General features: G+C 37.7%; 2 protein-coding genes and 1 pseudogene across 2 annotated transcripts; 1 reads left to right on the forward strand and 2 right to left on the reverse strand.

The window, feature by feature from the left end:
• Positions 1 to 1,123: 1,123 nt before the first annotated feature.
• On the reverse strand, positions 1,124 to 4,287 carry LOC122052464 (pyruvate dehydrogenase E1 component subunit beta-like). Its single transcript, XM_042613996.1, has 4 exons — positions 4,064 to 4,287; positions 3,889 to 3,977; positions 3,750 to 3,793; positions 1,124 to 2,362 (listed from the first exon to the last, which is right to left on the reverse strand). Exons 1-4 carry the CDS (start codon positions 4,152 to 4,154, stop codon positions 1,390 to 1,392), a joined length of 1,197 nt encoding a protein of 398 aa, XP_042469930.1. The 5' UTR covers positions 4,155 to 4,287; the 3' UTR covers positions 1,124 to 1,389.
• Positions 4,288 to 17,126: 12,839 nt separating this feature from the next.
• Positions 17,127 to 17,597, forward strand: LOC122052466 (tubulin alpha-3 chain-like). Its single transcript, XM_042613997.1, has one exon. It carries the CDS (start codon positions 17,227 to 17,229, stop codon positions 17,449 to 17,451), a length of 225 nt encoding a protein of 74 aa, XP_042469931.1. The 5' UTR covers positions 17,127 to 17,226; the 3' UTR covers positions 17,452 to 17,597.
• Positions 17,598 to 17,850: 253 nt separating this feature from the next.
• Positions 17,851 to 20,345, reverse strand: LOC122052465 (annotated as a pseudogene).
• Positions 20,346 to 21,325: the final 980 nt, after the last annotated feature.

Here is a 21,325-nt window from a genome sequence, read left to right on the forward strand (position 1 = left end):
TACATTGATAGATCTAGAAAATTCCAATCGTACTCATTCCAACTTAGTGGATTTATTAGGTAAACATGAATCCAAATACATCTCTTTTTTACTATTTTAAAATCCTCCCAAGAGTATTCAAAATGATTCGAAACTTTTAAAATACTTAATATTAATTTCAAAAGACAAACATTACTGTAGTACTAATAATTTTTTTTATTTTTTTATTAATACAATTAACTCTTGTTATTAATTTTATTTTTATTTTTTACTCTTTTATAATTACATATTAAAAAATTGAAGATGTTAAAAAAACAAAAATAATAATTTTCATGTTTTATTAACCTTGTTTTTATAATTTTTATTAAAGTTTTAAAAATAAAAATAAAGAAATTTAGAGGAATATTTATTAGAATTTAAATGATATTTAAATTAATTTAATTTAAAAGTAATTAAAAAAAAAAAAGAAAGAAACGTTGCGTGCTTTACATTAAAGCGAGAGAAAAAATTCCATGCATACATAGGAGTAAAATTATAATTTAGTGGGTCTTTTAGAAATAATGAAACATGGATCCGTCTTTTAAAAATTCTGAAACATGTGCATGAAATACAAAATTTCTAAGTCAAACTTAATTTAATCCATTATCATCAAATAAAACCAAATATATTAAATCAAATTTAGAAAAGAATTTAATTAGACAGCTAAATTTGAAAGAATAATCATAGGCACAACAGCTAAATGTGGTATTCTGTGGGTGGATGTAATATAAAAAAAAAAAAACCCCACCTTGAGTCTCTTTTTAGGATTTTTATAGGCTTCAAAGTGAGTGCATATATCATGTAAACTTGCCACTAGTCAAATTCTAATGTGAGTGCATACATATGGAAAATTGCCACAATGCCCTGTAGGTGAATCCAACCTTTTGGTTAAGGACTTTACTGATCAAGATTAGCGTACACAGATTGATCATGTTGCCACTGTGAGCCACCTCAAATACACACCCATGGCCATGGTTGATAAAATAGGAGACAGTTTATAAGATTTGAGCAGGATTCCTTGATGATACTAAACAAGTTCAATGTTACCTACATTTCTTGATGATGTATTGCCAGAGTTCTAACACACTCATCAGATAGCATGATCTCAAAAGAAATATATTTGAAATATTATATAAATTTCATGCTAAAGGAACACAATGAAGGCGAATACTGCAAAAGTGAAACGACAATCAATCGCTAGGATTTGGTTTCAATGAACGAACCAAAATCCATACTCCCTTTGAAAAGTAGAAGCAAACATTTCAAGCTGATTATATAACAATCTTATAGAGTAGGGGGAAAACTCAAATTAGACGAGAAATTTAACTGTAAGTGGTGATGTGGAGTACTAACAGCCAGTTGAATCACCTTTTATTGGCAGAGTTGCTCAACTGCAGCCACTATCTGTGCTGGCTGCACCACAGTCCACTCCTCCAAGGTCCCTGCGTACGGTGTTGGTACATCCTGCGAGGACAAGCACATGATCGGAGCATCCAAATAGTCCCAGAAGTTGTCAATTATCGCCGCCCTAAGACTCGAGCCTATTCCTCCTGTTCGCATGCATTCCTCCACAATCAGCACACGATGAGTCTTCTTCACAGAATTCCCGATGGTGTAGAGATCAAATGGTTTCAGTGACCTGATGTCAATGACCTCAGGGTCATATCCTTTGTTGACCAGCGTCTTTGCAGCCTGCATCACATGATACCGCATGCGCGAATAGGTGAGGATTGTAACATGCTCACCAGGTCGCACCATCTCCGCCTCCTCCAGACACAGAACATACTCCTCATCTGGGATTCTCTCTTTCAAGTTGTATAGCAGGACATGCTCAAACAGCACCACTGGATTGTCACTTCTTATTGCTGCTTTCATAAGGCCCTTGGCATTATAAGGCGTTGAGCAGGCAACCATTTGCAGGCCTGGGATTGACTGAAAGTATGACTCCAAGCGCTGCGAGTGTTCTGCTCCTAGTTGCCGCCCAACACCTCCAGGGCCTCTAATAACCACTGGGATTTTAAATTGACCACCAGAAGTATAGTGAAGCATGCCACAGTTGTTTGATATCTGGTTATACGCCAGGAGGAGGAATCCCATATTCATGCCCTCAATAACAGGTCTTAAGCCCGTCATTGCAGCTCCAATGCCCATGCCTGTAAAGGAGTTTTCAGCAATAGGGGTGTCGAGGACCCTAAGATCTCCATACTTTGGAGCCAGACCTTTGGTCACCTTGTATGAGCCACCATAATGCCCCACATCTTCCCCCATGACACAAACTCGAGGATCTCTGTCCATCTCTTCTTCCAGTCCCTCTCGTAAAGCCTCAAACAATAGCAGTTCATGACTGACATTTACAAAGAAACAGCAAAAGTCAAAACCATGCCAAAAAGATCATAGTAAACCATAAAAGCTTAAGCATGAAAACTTGGAATTTATGACAAAGAGCATAAACAGCCCAGTTGCATGATAGGTCAAATTTAACAAAAAAGATAAAGACAGTTGGAAGCAACGTTTTGTAACATGACAAGGTTACAAAGGCAAGGAAAAAAGATTATTACAACTAATAGAATATTAGAATCCTCTTTGAGTGGATAAAACTGAAATCAATATCCTTAAGATTTCCATTTGAATATTCGACAAACCTCTAATTAGGCACAACTAACTCTATTTGGCAGTAAGGTAGGAAGAAAAGTGTTTTACATATGATGTCAGTGTGTTTCCTTTAGTTTCTTTAGGATAAAGTTCAAAATATTCCAGTCCGAAAACACAAAGAATACTAGACCCAAAAGTTGAGTGTGCAGGGCTGTGAAGGCCAAACAGTCACACATGGTAAGCAGTTAGACAAAGCTTCTGAAACGATGAAGTAACCATGAGAATATCTAATGGTCAAATAAGCTAAACATCAAACAGATTATTTTTGTTCTGTCCAAAAACAATTGGATCAATCACACTGCAAATATTGTTGTAGAATTTAATATTCATTGGCGTGCTTAGCCATTCAAGGACTTTAATATTCCATGTTCATACAATAAAAGCTTCTGGCATGATGAAATCAAGTGTAAAGCAACAGTATCTTTATGCCCTTCACAAGGGTAAAGTAACAAACAAGCAAACATATCATCCTTTGGCGCATACTCCATCTTACATTTTATAACTATAAAGTTGGCAAATTAAGATATGACATACAAAGATTGTACACACCAGAAGCTCTACTGATCTGACTAATCATGTCCACTTTATCAGCATCTCTACATGATGATGCATTTAATTAAATTCCAGATTCCACCCTAGTTCAGTAATATTCTGAAACTTCCTACGCCCACATTATAAATTTCTCTCAACATTATAAGAACACTTTATAAATCTGACAACAGATACTTGGAGTAACTTGCACCAAAATACCACACTAATTTTGATCAACAAGAATTCTGACAATAGCAGAAGCTTCAACAAATAAATGTTTATATGAGTTAGAAAATACTTGCGCACTGCTGGATAAGAGAAAAGTTTCAACAAGGAAAAGGGACATGGAAATACTAGACAGTGGATGCTATTATAAACACAATGTTCCAGATTGGGTCAAGATTATAATGAGTAACAACTCCTTGTCCTATGTCTCTTCCAATCCACAAATGAATTTAGAAAATAACAACTCAACATGAGAAATCCTTTGCAATCTCCAAAAAAAATCAATTGTCAAGAAACAGCACTGCATGAGAGAAGAAACTTACCCAGGTTTAGAGTCGGTGGAACTTGTAGGAGTATCGGCCTTCGTCTAACCCATGCAAGAGAAGAGACAGAAATGTAAGTAAATAACGAGACATATTGTATCAATTTACAAGGACGAGTAAGAACGAAACAACACTCAACTGCAACGGCATTTGTGATCAAATTCCTTCCACTGAGCCTACCGGAGATTCTTCCATCGGATCTAACAACCAAGATGCTTCCTTTCGTTCCTGAGTGCCAAAGGAACAATCGTCATATCTTCAGATCCCAAATCAGTAATAGTTATCTGATTCGTAAAAGAGGCGAAAAAAAAAACCTGGAAGAGATCTCGCAGGGGATGCAAAGAGACGCCTGTGCGGATCAATACGATTTGAGAGGAACACTGCCGACTGGAGTGATGCCGCCATTTCCGAAGCGGATCAAACCCAGAGAGAGGAGAAAGAGGAAGACGAGGAGGAGGAGGAGGACGACGAGAAAGGCCGAGGCTTGAGGAGCAGATATTATGCTCGCGGCCTCACGCTAACGGCGGAGCGAACGAGGCGAGTGGAGAAGAGAGGAGATGAGCGGCTGGATCCTATTCAACTCCAGTGGGTGCAATTCGCTACTTCTCCATCTTGACCGTTCGTTGACCATATTCATACAATCTTTACCGTTCATCGATGAAGGGTATTTCCACTGAAGGAACTTGGATCTCAACTACAGAGGGCGATAAGATCCACTCATGGGCCTCGATGGGTCCGTCAATTGACATATTTTAGAAAAAATACATAGTCAAATTGTTTACACATTTTATTTAATAAAAGTGATGAATAAATTATTATTTTTTTTTTAATTCAAATATACTTTTTTGAAATTCAACTAATCCATACAAATAAATCTTAATAGACTGTCCAACATAATAAGGGTTCGAACTGCATTATGAAAGTTCATCCTATCTTTTACTATCACAAATAAATCTTTATCAATAGTATTATACCTTGTTTTTTTTATTGTAATAATAAATTCTGGTCATGTATGAGCAATTCTTCTCCCTATTGATTAAAAAAAATGCATGATATTTAACTTGTTTTTTCGATTGGAAAAAAAATTAATAGACTCACGAGAACACAATATATGCAATGATATCCTCTAATTACCATTTGAACCACCAAAAGATCATCAAAATGGTAATCAATATATTTTTTATTAAAGCATCTTAATGACCATTTTAATGTTTTTTAAAGTTAAAATAAATAAAAAATAGTAACACTAATATATTATTAAGAAAACCGTTAACAAAATGATGGTCTTCTTTTACCATTTAACCACTAAAAAATCATGAAAGTGGTCTTCAAAGTGTTTTAGTGATTTTTAATAGTTAAAATCAATAAAGTAGAACGAACTCATAAAAGTATAATTGTTGTCCTACGTTGTCATATTGGCCAATAGAACATATGTTTTAAGCAAAATATATTAAGGTAAAATCAAAAGACACTCTTTTTATTAGAATAGTTGAAACAATTTCTTTCTAATTTTGTTTCCAAGAATACACTTATTTGAAGTTATTGTAATAGTCATGAATACTATTAATACTATATTGTAATAACTTGCATCATAAACAGCTCATCTTTGGTTAATATTATATTTTAACAGCTATAAAATTCTAATTATGATAATTACATTAAAAATAAAGATATTTTTAAAATAAAAATATACTGGGATGGAATGAACATTATTTTGATAATAAATAAAAAAGGATGCTCAACTCTTTTAACAATTTTAATAAAAAAGACACCCTTTTAATTTTTATCCAATATATTATTAATAGATTCTAATTCCTAGTTCTGATGATTTTGAGCTATCAACAAAAGATTTAACTTAATTTCTTAGTGATTTGATGTGTGTATTAAGTTATGCAGAGACTACCAAGTACATAGGTTTTGAGAGCTAGATGCTAAGGTTACTCGGGCTTTAGCCTAGGGAGCTTATTTTATTTTATTTTTATAGGCAATTGTTCATCCGATCAGCTTAAATTCTTAAATTAAATTTCATGATCAGTCGAGGTCCTTTTTGTATATGCAACTTCTACCATTGATCAAAAAAAATAGACAAACCAAATTATTGAACACAAAAGTGAGGGAGTTCTAACTAAATTCATCAAGTACATATGGGGAGATAAGAATTATATTGATTTAAATCAGAATTGATTTAGAGTTGATTTGATTAAATTTTGACCGAATCAAATTTAATGACTTAAACTGATTTGGTCGATTAAAATGAATTAGGATATTTTTTTAAGGAAACCTTATCTTTTCTTTTTTCTCTCCACGTAAGCATGCAGTACTTTTGTTGCCCGTCGCTATACCCCCACCGTCTCATACTTAGGGGTGAGTATTCAATTAAAATCAAACCGAACCAAATTAACTGAATTAATTGAAAATTTGAATTAATCAATTTTTTCAAATTAACTGAACCAATTGAATTTTCCAATAAAAATCGAATAAATCGAATCGATAAAATATTGATTAATTTGATTGAAAATCGAATTACCCGAATGAAATGCTAAACGAGTTAATGATAAAGTCAAGTGTGCATTTTTGTCTCACATGGGAAGTTTAAACACAGTGCATAATAAATTTGCAAAATCTATTATAGATTTGATGAATGTAACTTGACATGTAGATAAAGTTATGGATCGAAATTCTTCTAAACAGATTCAAAAGAATCGATTAAGACTTGCAGTAATAATTGAGAGCGCTTGTTGATTTAGTTTGCAAGGATGTGGATTGAGAGGTCATGATAAATCTTCATACTCCCAAAATCATAGTAATTTCATTGAGATGTTAAAACTTTGGAGAAGATGAAATGCTAGTATTCACGATGTTATCTTAAAGAAGCTCTGGGAAATTCAAAGTATATCTCACAAAAAGATAAAAAAAAATCTTGTATATTATTAGTAATAGAATCAGAAATAAAATCTATGATGAAATTAGAGATTCTAAGTTTTATATTTTAGTGGATATACCGAAGGATGTATCTAACAAAGAACAAATGACTATAATTTTGAGATTTGTTGATGTTCATTATTTGTATAGGAATACTTTTTTCCTTAATTATGCATATTCATGATACCACAACTGCAACACTTAAGAAAGATATATGTGATATTCTCACTAGATATAATCTAGAAATTCATAATATGCGAGATTGAGGTATGATGGTGCTATCAACATATGCGATGCTTTTAATAGATTACAAGTTATATTTCTTAAAGATTACTCCTATGCATATTATGTGAATTACTTTTCCATCGACTCGAGCTACATTAGTTGTAACTGCTGAAAAGGAGATCTCTATATGACTCTTTTTTAATATGACAATTATTGTCAATCTTGTTGCATCTTCTTTCAATTGAAATATCGAGTTACAATCTATTCAAGTTAATGAAATTGCACATTCAATTGCTGGCGAACGCGAGACTGGGCTAGTAGCTAATCAAATTGGTACTTTGTATTAAGCAGGAGCTACTCACTGGAGCTCTCATTTTGATTATATTTGCATCTTAATAAATATATATGATGCAACTATTAATATACTCGTTGGATATTTGGTGCCAACTTAAAAAAAAGCATTATCATCAATGGTTCATCTACTTCGATGTGTAGGGGAGCTGGTGGTTCCTTATTAGTGATGAAGTCTTTTGATTTTTTTTTTTTTTTTTTTTTTTTGCATTTGTTGCATAAAATAATAAGAATCACAAATTTACTTTATCATGCCTTACAATAAATATCCCTTGATATTATAAATGCAATAGATATAGTGTCTATGACTAAAGCACTTCTCCTAACATTAAGAAATGATGATTTTGATTTTGTTCTTTTGTATGTCAAATCATTTTGCATTAGATTGAATGTTGATATATCGGAGATAAGTGCTCATTATAAGCATTCTAGTTGTTTGTGCCGGCAAAAGGATACAAGCACAGTTGAGCATCACTTTCATTATGATATATTTAATGCTATAATAGATTTTCAATTGAAAGATTTAAACTCTAGATTCAGTGATGAGAGAGTAGAACTTCTTATGCTTAGCTCTATTTTGGACCCAAAAGATAATTTTAAATGGTTCGATATTAACAAGATTTGTACTCTCATTGAGAAGTATTATCTTGAGGATTTCATTGAACAGGAAATGTATCATTTGAGATGTCGGCTATAACACTATGAGCTTAATGTAGTTTGTTATGAGAATTTTTCAAAAAATGTCCACTATCTTAGAATTATGTTAAGGGTTATTTGAAACAAAAAAGTTATAATACTATAATTTGATCAACAAGTTGATCTATAAAATTTTAGCTTTTCTTGTTTCCACAGGCAACAACAGAGAATGCATTATCAGCTATGAGGCATATTAAAACAGTTCTTCATAATAGAATGGGAAAGAATTTTCTAACAGATTCTATGATTATTTACATTGCGAGAGAGTTTACTTCAAGTTTTTGACTCAGATTCTATAATTGATAAATATTATTGTTGCGCAAAGAGAGGGCAACACCTCTCAACCTCTAAAACGTAGAAGAAGAGGAAGAGAGAAAAGAGATCGTGCGGAGCAACAAGACAAAGGCGCACAAAAGGAGAGCAAACACGAAGAAGGAGAAGAAGAAGAGAAAGAAAAAGAGTTACCATGGTTCGACGACATGCCTACTCTACAAAAATGACCGAACCTTTATTAGACTTCTCTCTACACAAGATAATCATATTACATGATTCTTGTGATTGTTGTTGTACAATATGTTTACAATGATCCCTATAAATAATGCTAAACCCCAGACTCGGTAAAATCATAACAGAATTTTGTTATAAAAAATTACAACAAAATTCTGTTATATAAAATCTTAACAGAATATTATTACGAAAAATCTTAATAGATTTTTCTTTCATAACATCCCTCATATTAACCTTCATCCAAATATGAGCCACCCGTCAACAATCTCCACGTTGGCGAATATTCACCCCTACAAAGAACACAAGTATCTGAACAAAACTCCATCTGGATCTCTGGGTCTGAGCTTCCTTCCTCTAGCATCTAGAAATATAGATCAAGTTCAAGCAATGCTTAAACTTCTCTATGGTCACTGGCTTTGTCAGCATATCTGCAGCATTATCTACAGAGTGAACCTTCTCAAGTTGAATTTCCCCAGAAGCAATCAACTCTATGATCTTGTGAAACCTCACATCAATGTGCTTGGTTCTCGCATGATACACTTGATTCTTCGCTAAATAGATAGCACTCTGACTATCGTATAACAACTTGACTCGACCTTGCTGAACACCTAGTTCTCTGACCATCCCTTTAAGCCATAAAGCTTCCTTCGCTGCTTCAGCTACTGCCATGTACTCGGACTCCATAGTAGATGTTGGATCGAGAAGCGCTAGAGGGGGGGTGAATAGCGCTCGTGGCTATTTCGTTCGATTCGTAAAACTATCGGAGTAATTAAGCAGCGGAATAAAACAAAGTAAGCACACAGAGACAAGAGGATTTTTACTTCGTTCGGAGCCTTGATCGACTCCTACTCGAAGGCCCGCGATCCTTGATCGCTTCCGGTGGGCAACAACTATAAGCTCGTTAAAAGATTACACTTATGAGTACAAATAAAAGCTATAAATATTATACCGACAACAAGAAATGTTAAATCTGAAGCTTCGGGTCGTCGGACACTTGTAGCAGCACTTCGGAACGTCTTTTGGAGCAGCATGTTGATGAAAGATCACTTGGAATTCGTTGGTTTGAAGTGCTGGTCGAAACCCCCTTATAAAGGGTGTTCAAGGCGCCTTGAAGGCTGTTCAAGGCGCCTCCATGCTGCCTGGTCTTCCGCGTGGATCAAACCTAACCTGGTCGAATTTCATCCATTCAAGGCGCCTTATATCCCTCTCAAGGCGCCTTCTGCCTTCTCCAAGGCGCCTCCAATGGTGCTTCGCAGCCAGCTCAGCCTTTGCACCCGAGGCGCCTCCAAGCTCCATGGAGGCGCCTCAGACACTGTTCATCCGAGGCTTTAGGTTGCTCCTTTGCTCCTGCAAGACACGTTAGTCCTCAAACACTATCCTGCAACACAAATTTAGCATAATAAACATTATTGAAGAAGTATAGACAGTCTCCGAACTGTCCGAGTCTGACTTCGGGTTTCCGACCAGAAACCCTAGGTCGACCCGACGCCTACTGTTCCCTCTACGGGGAACGCGTCCTCACCTACTCCACTCAGGAGATTTACCTGTTGCCAGTCGATCCTCCAGATCGACTGGACTTTTGCTCAGCACTCGATGCTTCCGGACTTTCTGCTGGACATCCGCTTCCCCGGCTAGTCCAGTCTTACACCTGGTTCGCGACACTAGGACTTTCCACCTAGGGTTACCACCCCCTAGGACTTTTGCCTGAAGCTATCGACCTGCCAAGACTTTCCGCATAGGGTTACTACCCCCTATGACCTAGGGTTACCACCCCCTAGGGTTTTCCCTTTGCCTAACCGCAGCTAGGACTTTTCTCCACCTAGGGTTACCACCCCCTAGGACCTAGGGTTACCACCCCCTAGGGTTTTCACCTGCCTAACCACAGTTAGGACTTTCCTGAAACCTTATTCAACATGTTAGATAACAGAGAATCTTAACTTTGAATCCCTTTGCCATTATCAAAACTTAGGTTCAATCGTCGGATGCTTCCTGCACCAACAATCTCTCCCTTTTTGATTATGGCAACAAAAATTCAAAGTTAAGAAAATAATGCCATTAAAAGATAAGCATGAAAATACAAGCACAATGATAGTTAAGTGCAGAGCTAAATTAAGTGCAGAGCTCCCCCTTAATATAAAGACTCCCCCTTAATAAAAGCTCACTTTTTAAAATTTGAATTTCTTTCAATTTTCTTTAATTCTTTGAATTTTCTTCTACTCTCCCCTTTTGCCATATATCAAAAAATCAGTTGAAAGCAAGTTTTAAGATTTTAAGAAAATAATCTTTTTGAGAGAAGGAAGAAGAAGGCTTGTGAAACTTAGTTAAACGGAATATTTTTCACCTAAGTTTAAAAGGCTAATATATGGATTATTTCGAATGATGTCTTTAGCCACTTTTGAGACTTAGTTATTTTTAGAAAGACATACCTAACTAAAGTTAGAAAAACTTAGCTAGATTTTTTTTTTTTTTAAATTTTGGAGCCAAGTTGTTTGTAGAGAAATTTAAAGTCTCAATTTACTTAGCAAAAGTCCTTTGAAAGCAATGAGTTAAATTTTGCATGTAAAGAAATATGCTTTTTAATACTTTTAACTTAGAAAAGTATTTTAGCATTTAGAGTTAAAATTTGTAAGGTGGCTAAGTTTGAGAATGTTTGAAGGTTGCTATATGAGTCACTTTAGCTAAGCCTTTTGCAAACAATGAATGTAGGTTCAGTTTAAAAGGTACTTAGCGTTAAAACTTAATTTTGAAAAGATAGGAGTAAGAATTTATTTTTTTTTTTTGGATAAAGAGGGAGTGACTAATTGTTTAATTTAGGTTATCTATTTTAGTTGGTCTTTAAGTCCAAGCATGAGGTTAAATAGATTTTAAGTTATCCGGATTATTTTGTTCAGGTATCAGAGCCCTAAAGTATGAGCATGCTCAAACTTCAAATCTCCATTTCCTTCAGGGCTAATTCCATAGTCTAGTAAATTTAGGGGAGCAAGATTTTCAAGTTAGTTTTCCAAATATTTTTCAAAGGATTTTGAAATTAGTTTTTCAAATATTTTTCAAAGGATTTTGAAATAAGTTTTTCAAATATTTTTCAAAGGATTTTGAAATTAGTTTTTCAAATATTTTCAAAGGATTTTGAAATAAGTTTTTCAAATATTTTTCAAAGGTTTTTTGAAAGTTTTTTTAAATAATTTTGAAATGAAATTTAAAAATATTTTTAAAATGATTTTGAAAGTTTTTTTCAAATAATTTTGAAATGAAGTTTAAAAAGATTTTTAAAATGATTTTGAAATGATTTTTCAAAGATTTTGAAATTATTTAAAATGATTTTGAAATAATTTTGAAAAGAATTTTAAATAATTTTGAAATTGATTTTGAAAAGATTTTAAAATAATTTTGAAAGATTTTGAAATTAAGTTTTAAAATAATTTTTAAAAGAAATATGCTAATGACCTCGAGATCTTCTACCGTATTCCTCGCCTCCTCTTGGGCGTCGTGTGGGCGATGATCCTCCAAGATGAACACCACACAAAAGATCCTCCTTCTTCCTTCCTATATCCGACCACCAAAGGGAAGAAACTCCATGGGAGTTTCAGCCACGACCCGAGAGAAAATAAAGAGAAGAGAGGGAGGGCCGGTCACCAAGCAAGGACAAAGCAAGAGGAATAGTGGATAAGGTGCCTTCTTCTTCTCTTATTCTCCTTCTCTTTTTGTATCCGGCCACACAAAGCAACCACAAAAAATATGGCCCGCCCTAGCATGATGAAAGGCAAGGAGTCAGTCCTAAGGAGGAAGCTAGAGAGAAGAGAGAAAAGAATTAATTAGCTCTTGAGGCAACACCTCTCATTCTTTTATAATCCTTGGCCATGGCAATTAAGGAAAAATTTTTCCAATGAATTAAAATCTTCCTTTTAATCATCCCTTGATTCCTCTAATTTTCCTCTTATGGTCGGCCCCTTGCTTGGTCACCAAGCAAGGGTGGCCGACCCCTTATCATGAATAAAAATTTCTTATAAAATTTTATAAGAAAAAATGAAAACTCTTATAAAATTTTACAAGCTCTCTATTAATTTCTTAATGTGGATGACAAAAAAAGAAAGTTTTAAAAATTAAAACCAGGTTTTAAAATTTTTAAAAAAACTTCCTTTTATAGAATTCCTTTTTAACATGGTTACAAAAAATAAAAAATTTAAATTTAAAACTTTCTTTTAAAACCATGAGGATGGTTATAAAAAAGGAAAGTTTTAAAAACTTTTAAAACTCTCTTTTAAACCATGTGGCCTAATTCAAATAAGGAAAGTTTTATAATTTTGAAATCTCTCTTTTAAAACTTGTACATATCTACAAAGAGAAGATTTTAAAAATTCAAAAATACCCCTTAACTTTGAATTATGTGGCCGACCCCCTTGCACAAAGCAAAGGCCGACCACCTTGGAGGAATTTATGGCCGACCCTTGGCATGGTCACCAAGCCTTGGGCCGTCCCTTCTTGGACACCAAGATGGACTTTCATTGAGTGGACTTGAAGCATTAATGAGGCTACGAAAGGGACCTAAAGGAGAAATTGATTTTGGTCTTCCAATGAGCTTGAGTATCCCGTGTTTGCCTCGAATACACAACTCAAGTTCATCAATAATAACTCATTCCACTAGAGAGTTATTATTGCACTACCGCACCAATCCCAAATTATATTATGGGCTCCTTCTTATCATGAGTGTGTTAGTCTCTCTGTGTTTAAGATATTGAATGTCCATTAATTTAATTGAGTTACTGACAACTCACTTTAATTAATGTCTTGGTCCAAGAGTAGTACCACTCAACCTTATCGTCATGTCGGACTAAGTCCACCTGCAAGGTTTAACATAATAATCCTTATGAGCTCCTCTTGGGGGCATTCTCAACCTAGATTACTAGGACACTGTTTCCTTCTATAATCAACAATACACGCTATAAGTAATATCATTTCTCAACTTATCGAGCCTATTGATTTATCGAGCTAAATCTCACCCTTTGATAAGTTAAAGAAATAAATACTAAATATATGTGTTTGTTATTATATTAGGATTAAGAGCACACACTTCCATAATAACTAAGGTCTAGTTCTTTTATCAAGTCAGTATAAAAAGAACTTACCTAAAATGGTCACACTCAATACACTTAGAGTGTACTAGTGTAATTTATTAGTCAAGATAAACTAATACCTAATTACACTACGACTATTCTGTTGGGGATCGGTGGCCGGCTAGAAGGGGGGTTGGATAGCTAGGTCACCCCCAACTCGATTTCTTCTCTACAAAAGGTTAGTGCGTAGCGGAAATACAAAAACTAAAGCAATTATAAACAAATAAGAATACAAACGCTAACACGCTCGATGTAACGTGGTTCGGAGATGATGCTCCTACTCCACGACGTGTCCTTGAGGTGTGCGAGCCCTTGATCCTTCAGTGGATCAGTCCCCGGGAATCTCCGGCTAAAGCTTCTCCTTCTCGGTGGAGCAAACCTCTCACAACATGATCTCCTCCTCTTTACAAGATGGAGTTTAGATTGGGAGGAGGAGAATTGAACTTGAAAGCTTTGGGCAAGACTAAGAAGGTTTACAATTAGCACCAGTAACCTTCTTCAAGCCCCAAAGCTCTCCTTAAATAAGAGGAGAGAGGTGATCAACAATCAACTCAAACCTCGACACCAATCGACTGGTCCAAGCAGTCGACTGGTCCCCGTAGCCGACAAGCACAGAATGCTTCTGTGCATTCTGTGAAGCTGGATCAGTCGACTGGTCCCATGACCAGTCGACTGGTCCTAGTACATTCTCACACACTCATCCTTTCCGGAGTCGCCTTTGAAGTCCTCTTCCTCAGCCTTCGTCCCTCAGATATACCCGAGCCCGCAGCTCCTCTCCATGTCATCCTTCACGTTGCCTTGAAGTCCACTTCCCTCGGCTCCACTCCATTGCTCCTCGTCCTGCGGTCCCTCGGATGTCTTCCACACCACACTACAAGAAAAAAGTTGATAGACAACGCTTTAAAAGCGTTGTCTATGTGCCTGAAAAAGCGTTGTTAAAAGCACTGTTGTTAAAAGTCTGCTCAACGACAACACTTTAAAAGTGTTGTCGTTTGTAGCAATGACAACGCTTTTGCAACATTTTAAAAGCGTTGTTGTTTTTTTTCAAAAACAACATTATTACAACGCTTTAAAAGCGTTGTTGTTTTTTGCAAAACAACAATACTTTTACAACGCTTTAAAAGCGTTGTCTTTTAAAAATAAACAAAAATCTATTTACAAAATTATTATTTTTATATTTAAAAAATGATTATTTTTCTTTTACCACAATAGTAAATTCGAATGTTTACAAAAACTATAATATTTACAAAAAAAATTCTATTTACACAATCACAGCCTACATAAGATTATGAACTCCTCTACCCAACAACAATGCTCCCAAGTTAGTATATGCGACAACTAAGGCCCTTAGAGCATCCTTACAAGGCTTAATTACAGACTTTTGCATTCTTTCAAACACGTTGGCAGCTTCCAACAACTCACCATTCTAAATAAGGCCCCACATCATGATGCTCCATATGGTGTTGCTCTTCACTTGGCATTCATCATGCAACATGACTGCTGATTTCAATTCACCACATTTAGTATAGAAATCGACGAGAGTGGCACGTAGAACTGAGTCAATCTGTCAAGTTTTGATGGCATTGCAATGTACCTCTCTTCCACCAGGGAGATGCTCACACTTGGCGAATGCAGAGATGGGCAAAGTTAGAGTCTCACTGCTAGGAGTCACCTCTAGTCTCATCTTCCTATAGCACTTGACTACTCTGGAAACATCCCCTATGAAAGAGTAGGATGATAGGAGGATATTCCAAGAGGCAATGCTCCTGTTTTGAATGATGACAAACTTCATGACCTCTTCGAAGCAAGCCAATCTATTGAACATGCTCAAAATTGAATTTTGAAGCGACTCATGACTTTGGAGGCCTGCCTTGTTCGCAAATGCTTGTAGTTGGCACCCTGCGACCTTGTCTTCGGAACCATAGCATGCTTGAAGCAAGACCGCCATTGTGACTTGATTCACCTCAAGACCCTCCGCTCACATTTGGCAGAACAAGTGGAAGGCCTCGGGAGAGTCTCCCGCGCTAACATAGCTGGATAACAAGGACGTCCAAGTTACCACATCCCTAAGAGGCATTTCTTCGAACAGCCGGCGGGCCAAGGGGACTCGACCATTCCTAGCGTACACCTCCATCATTGTGTTGCACAAATAGACATCACCTGCGAGACCAATCCTGATAGCGAGTGAATGGAAGGTTTCTCAGAGCTTAATCTGATTCTCCGAGGCACAGTTGAGGAGGGGAAGCGTGTAATGGTTGAGGTTGGTGTCGCCTTGATGGCGCATGGCGGAGAAGAGGGAGGAAGCGGTGCGAAAGTCGCCGACATCGAAAGCGTTGATTACAAGCGTGTGTTATCCTATCTTCAACAATCACAGCCTACATAAGATAATTTCAAGTTAAAAAACGAGCAACTACCAACAATCCTTTAGAAATCGCACAGAACATATTTAACCATTCAGGGCGATCTGATCATCTTTAGCGCTCAACTTCCAAACGAAAGCAAGAGCAAGATTGAGGGGAAAATGTCAAAAAAATTCGAACATCTGCGAAAAATTACAACACCAAATCAGAGTTTAGATCTTTCCTCAAGTTATAGATCAATAATTCAATCACTGCGATCATCCCCTCTCCTTGAACGATGATATTTGTTAAAAGTGTTACCTGGGTAGCCAACTTAGCATCTCCAAAGAGGACGACCTCTCCGCCAAATCAGAGGCAGAGGTCATCGAAGAGGCTGAAGACCTCGCTGCTGGGCTGGTGGATGGAGGAGACAATGGTCTTGTTGTTGTCCACCACGATGTGCTTCAACGTCTCCACCACAAAGAAGGCGGCTGCGTTGTCGAGCCCGGTGGTGGGCTCGTCGAGGAAGAGGAGTCACGACCGCGTCAGGATCTCCAGCGCGATGCTCAGTCTCTTCTTCTCCCCGCCGTTGATCCCCCTCATGTGCTAGTTCCCGATCAACTGGTCTGCGCACTCCTGCAGCTCCATCTCAAGGATCATCACCTCCACCACCTTCACCACTGCTGCCATCTCTGCCTCCCTCTTGCCTGCAGTCGGAAGTCGCAGGTGGGCCAAGTAGGTGATGGTTTCCCTCACGGTGAGTGCCCCTAGGAACACGTTCTCTTGCCTATATGCCGGAAAGGAAATGTCGCTTGGCTTCATTTGGCAAAGAGGAGTTAGGAGGGGGAGGTTCATGGAAGAGTTCGCCGGAGAGGGTGTGAGATGAGGTTTGTGTGAGAGGGGTTCTGGAGGAGATCGAAGACGCGTGAGAGGGGTTCGGGGGGTATTCGGGAGATAAGTGGGTGCCTAGTGAAATCTAGGGTTTTTCTACTTCTTATCCAACGCTTCATATCAGGGGAGGGATCTTCTGGACCGCATTTCTCTGGTCCGCCCCTGGACCACACTGGGGATATAAAATCTTCCTCACGTGTAAAACACGTGCACGCACCCACTCGAAAAACAGCCCTAACCTCTCTCTCGCCCTCCAGCGTTGCTCCAGCGCCGAAGCCCCAGCCCCGTCGCCTCCCTCCCTCCCTCCAGCGCCGAAGACCTAGCCCCGTCGCCTCCCTCCCTCCCTCCAGCGCCGAAGCCCTAGCTCCGTCGGAGACCTAGCTGCCCACAGTGGTGCCTGGCGGAGACCTAGCCAAGGTTCAGCGTGATGTGTGCATGATAAGCAACAACACTGCCGTTGCCGAAGTATTCTCAAGAATTGACCACAAGTTTGATCTCATGTACGCCAAGCGAGCATTTGTTCACTGGTACGTTGGTGAAGGAATGGAAGAAGGGGAGTTCTCAGAAGCACGAGAGGACTTGGCTGCACTCGAGAAGGATTACGAGGAGGTTGGCGCAGAAGGTGCAGATGAAGACGGGGAAGATCCTGAAGATTACTAAGTGATCTTGTTTCCTTAATGGGATTTGCTTTTTGTTCATCTGCTTCGGGGAATCATTGTATCTGCTTGAAGCTTTGCCATCTTTTTGTGTTGGAAATTTGGAATGTTTAAGACCGTAAACCTGAACTGTTTCAGCTATTCTGCTTACAATTTGACTCATGTCATATCGTTAATGCTATATTGTCTTTACTTTCAGGTTATGTTCACGGTTGGTGATGGACGCATGCGTGTGTTTTTTGTGGAAGATTGATGGAATGAAAATAGCATATTGAAATGCCGATGTAACGTTAGACAACAAATTGAGGCATATCTCAATAACCAAATCAAACACACATTTGACAGAGCCAAGATAACATTCAGTCATTGACACTGCCATTGCCTAAGTACCCTAAAAAAAAAGTAGGGACCAATGGCAGATCCATCAAAGCATTACCAGAAACCATATTTCTCTTAAGAAATATGGCTGCTTCTCTCCAAATTTCCACAGCTCAAGAAAACAATACTAAATCAAGAAACGACACTACACTGGATGTTAACAAATCACAATACTTAAAGGCTACGGACAAGTAGAGCTTCGACCAGGTCCTCCATAGTAAAAGTATTGCCCCCATTCACCATTGTTCCCATTCTGCACATTGTAGCAATTCGATTGCTCCGTGAAGGATCCGATCCTTGTTGGAGCTCTTAGATTGTTAGAACCATCAACTATCTGAATGTTCCTGAAGTAGCTCGCCTTGCTGTATCCTTCTTCAGCGAAGTGCCCACTCCCCATCTCTGTGGAAGTATGCACACCATCTGGCTCAGAGTTCACAGCCTCCCCTCCCCATTGGATCATTGACGCACTATCTGCCAGGTAGGAGAAGAGAAAGGAAGGCCAGTAGCCAAGCACATAGTCCCTCCCAAATTGCATCCACCAGTGCCCCTCCTTAGGATCCTGTCAGTGCCATTATTCATAATGGTAAAGAAAAATGTTATCAATTATAAAGAAAAAGATCTGCAGAGCTTTTGCATTTGGTGTTTGTGCATGATGAAACAAACAAGAGTGGTTGAGATTCTCCAGCTTGGTTTATTATTATACTAGAATTTGCATGTTAACTGAAACTGAACCTTCCAAACAAGTATGCTTATATCGTATTGTGATCCGTCATAGTTCGAAATTGGGTAGATTGGCACCCATCGCAATCTCATTGTTTATTTGAATGAAACCAGAACACAGTAGGTTGTAGCAGCCAGTTGCTTGGTATGCATCACTCTGAAATTTTACATAAAAAACTAATAATCAACTAAGCAAGTACCAAAAAACAAAAAACAACCATGAAACCAATTCTTTTGATATTAATCTAAGAAATGGTACAATGAAATGAAGAATATCTCAGTAAGTGCATCTCCTTTACTAATAATAAACTGCAAAGATAAAACAGGATAACAAAACTAGTGGAGATTGAACTCACAGTCCAATAAGTAAAAAGCCTTGTGTAATTGTCCCCATACAGATCTGGGCTGACCTGATATTGAAACACTAGAATAAGTTAATGCAAGCATTGATCCTAAGAGAATGGTTGAGAAGATTAGGATGATCAAATTTGAAGAACAGAAGTATACCTGCCAACCAACTTCAATGCTGTTAAGATCCTCCCCGAAAGAGCCCCCTAATATCCAGAGCTGAGAGAGACTGAACTCATTGAATTCCTGGACCTTTGGCTGCCAGACATTAATTGTTGCTTTTGCTCCATAGTATTTCTCACCCTCAGCATAAGCAATTGCATGCTACTCGAAGAACCAATCAAGCAACAAAAAGAAATTTTCCAACTATTACAAACAGACACATTACTTAAAGAGGCTGCTTCAATTATAACACATCAGATATATGTTCATTTGAAGCATGATACCTGATGGCCATTTTTTGCATGTCTTTCCTTGTACATGAACAACACTACCATGCAAAAAATAAGACATAAATTATATAATCAAATTAAGATATTTAATTTGATAATCAAAACTACCTATGAATCAGATAATCAAAATAAGACATTTAAAAAATAGCAACTCAAGGGGCATCTAACATGAATTGTAATAGCTTTAACTAAATCAACTATAGTTTAAAGGATTTCTTTTGAGAATGATCAGTAGCATAAATAAGAACTTATGAACATACTTCACAAAAATTCAGATTTGGAAATTAAATCCTAATAGAGATCAATAGAACACATTCCTATATAAAATAGAACACTTACTAACTGTTGCCCATGTCAACATATCATGAGTTTAATTCATTAAAGCATGCATTGCTTTTACAAACTAAGAAACTTAAACATCCTGCTCCACAGATCATATAAACATCAAGAATCCAACAAAATCCCCAAAGCCAACACCCTTTAACTAAATCAACTATAGTTCAAAGGATTTGGTAACAACAACTCAAACTCAAAATAAATGACAAGTTTAAACATCACAAACAAGAATAAATGAAAAGTTTTTCAACATCAACTAGGAAAAGTCTCTCAAAACAGCTAGGAAAATAAATGCAGGGGGAAAGCATGGATCCAAATTGAACAATTGCTAAAAGATGCATGTAGATGCACATGCGACTGCTTGTGAAACACTACTAGCGTAGAACATGCAAGGTAAGAAACCATAATGTCAGTTGGTGATTGTTCAAGTCTAAGTTGATTCAATTTGTAAGAATAAACTGATAAATGGGGCAAATAGGAACACTTTGTAAGAATTGATGTGTACGTTGGGGAAATTAGGAACACTTTGTAGGGATGCACTGGAGGTGGAGGCAGCGGGAGGGAGGTCGGCGATGCACTGGATGTTGCGGAGGTCGTTGGAGGGGGCCGTTGGAGGTCGTCGCGGGGGCTGGAGGGCGCGAAGGTCGCTAGAGGCCGCAGGAGGGAGGTCGCCGCGATGCTGGAGGCCGCTGGAGGTCGTCGCGATGGAGGTCGGCGCTGGAGGTCGGGGGAGGGAGGCAACGGGGCTAGGGCTTCGGCGCTGGAGGGAGGCGACGGAGCTAGGGCTTCGGCGCTGGAGGGAGGGAGGGAGGCGACGGGGCTAGGTCATCGGCGCTGGAGGGAGGGAGGGAGGCGACGGGGCTGGGGCTTCGGCGCTGGAGCGACGCTGGAGGGCGAGAGAGAGGTTAGGGCTGTTTTTCGAGTGGGTGCGTGCACGTGTTTTACACGTGAGGGAGATTTTATATCCTCAGTGTGGTCCAGGGGCGGACCAGAGGAATGTGGTCCAGAAGATCCCTCCCCTTCATATCATCCCAAATTTAGATGAGAACTTGACAATAGACAACGCTTTTTAAAAATTGTTGTCATAGACACTAAAAAATTCACTACAAAAAAACATATATTTGGGGACAAATATTTGGAACGAAAATTATTCGTCCCAAAATTGCGACAAATTTTGGGTCGAAAAAAAATTTCGACCCAAATAACCAACGAAAATTGCAACAAAAAAGTTTTGTTTCAAATTTGCAACAATAGAACATTTCGTTGCTAAATTCGTCGCCAAATCTGGAACGAATTCAGAATTCGTCCCAGATTTTGGGACAAATACTGGATTCGTCCCAAATTCTGGGACGAATTCAGAATTCGTCCCAAATTCTGGGACGAATCCAGGATTCGTCCCAAAATCTGGGACGAATCCAGGATTTGTTCCAAAAATGACATTATTTTTAAAAAAAGACAATCAAATATCGAAGGCTTATATCTTGACCTAGAGACATCGAAATTTGATAAAACAAGTTTCTATGCATTCGTATCATTAATTTGATCGTAAATATGTCACCATGAATATTTTTTAAATAATATTTTAAGTGATTCAAATTTATAATACCAAATTAGGTCAAATTGGAATTAAAAAATGCCAAAAAT

The sequence above is a fragment of the Zingiber officinale genome, chromosome 3A (genome assembly GCF_018446385.1).
Source record: "Zingiber officinale cultivar Zhangliang chromosome 3A, Zo_v1.1, whole genome shotgun sequence".
In the NCBI taxonomy this organism is placed as follows: domain Eukaryota; kingdom Viridiplantae; phylum Streptophyta; class Magnoliopsida; order Zingiberales; family Zingiberaceae; genus Zingiber; species Zingiber officinale.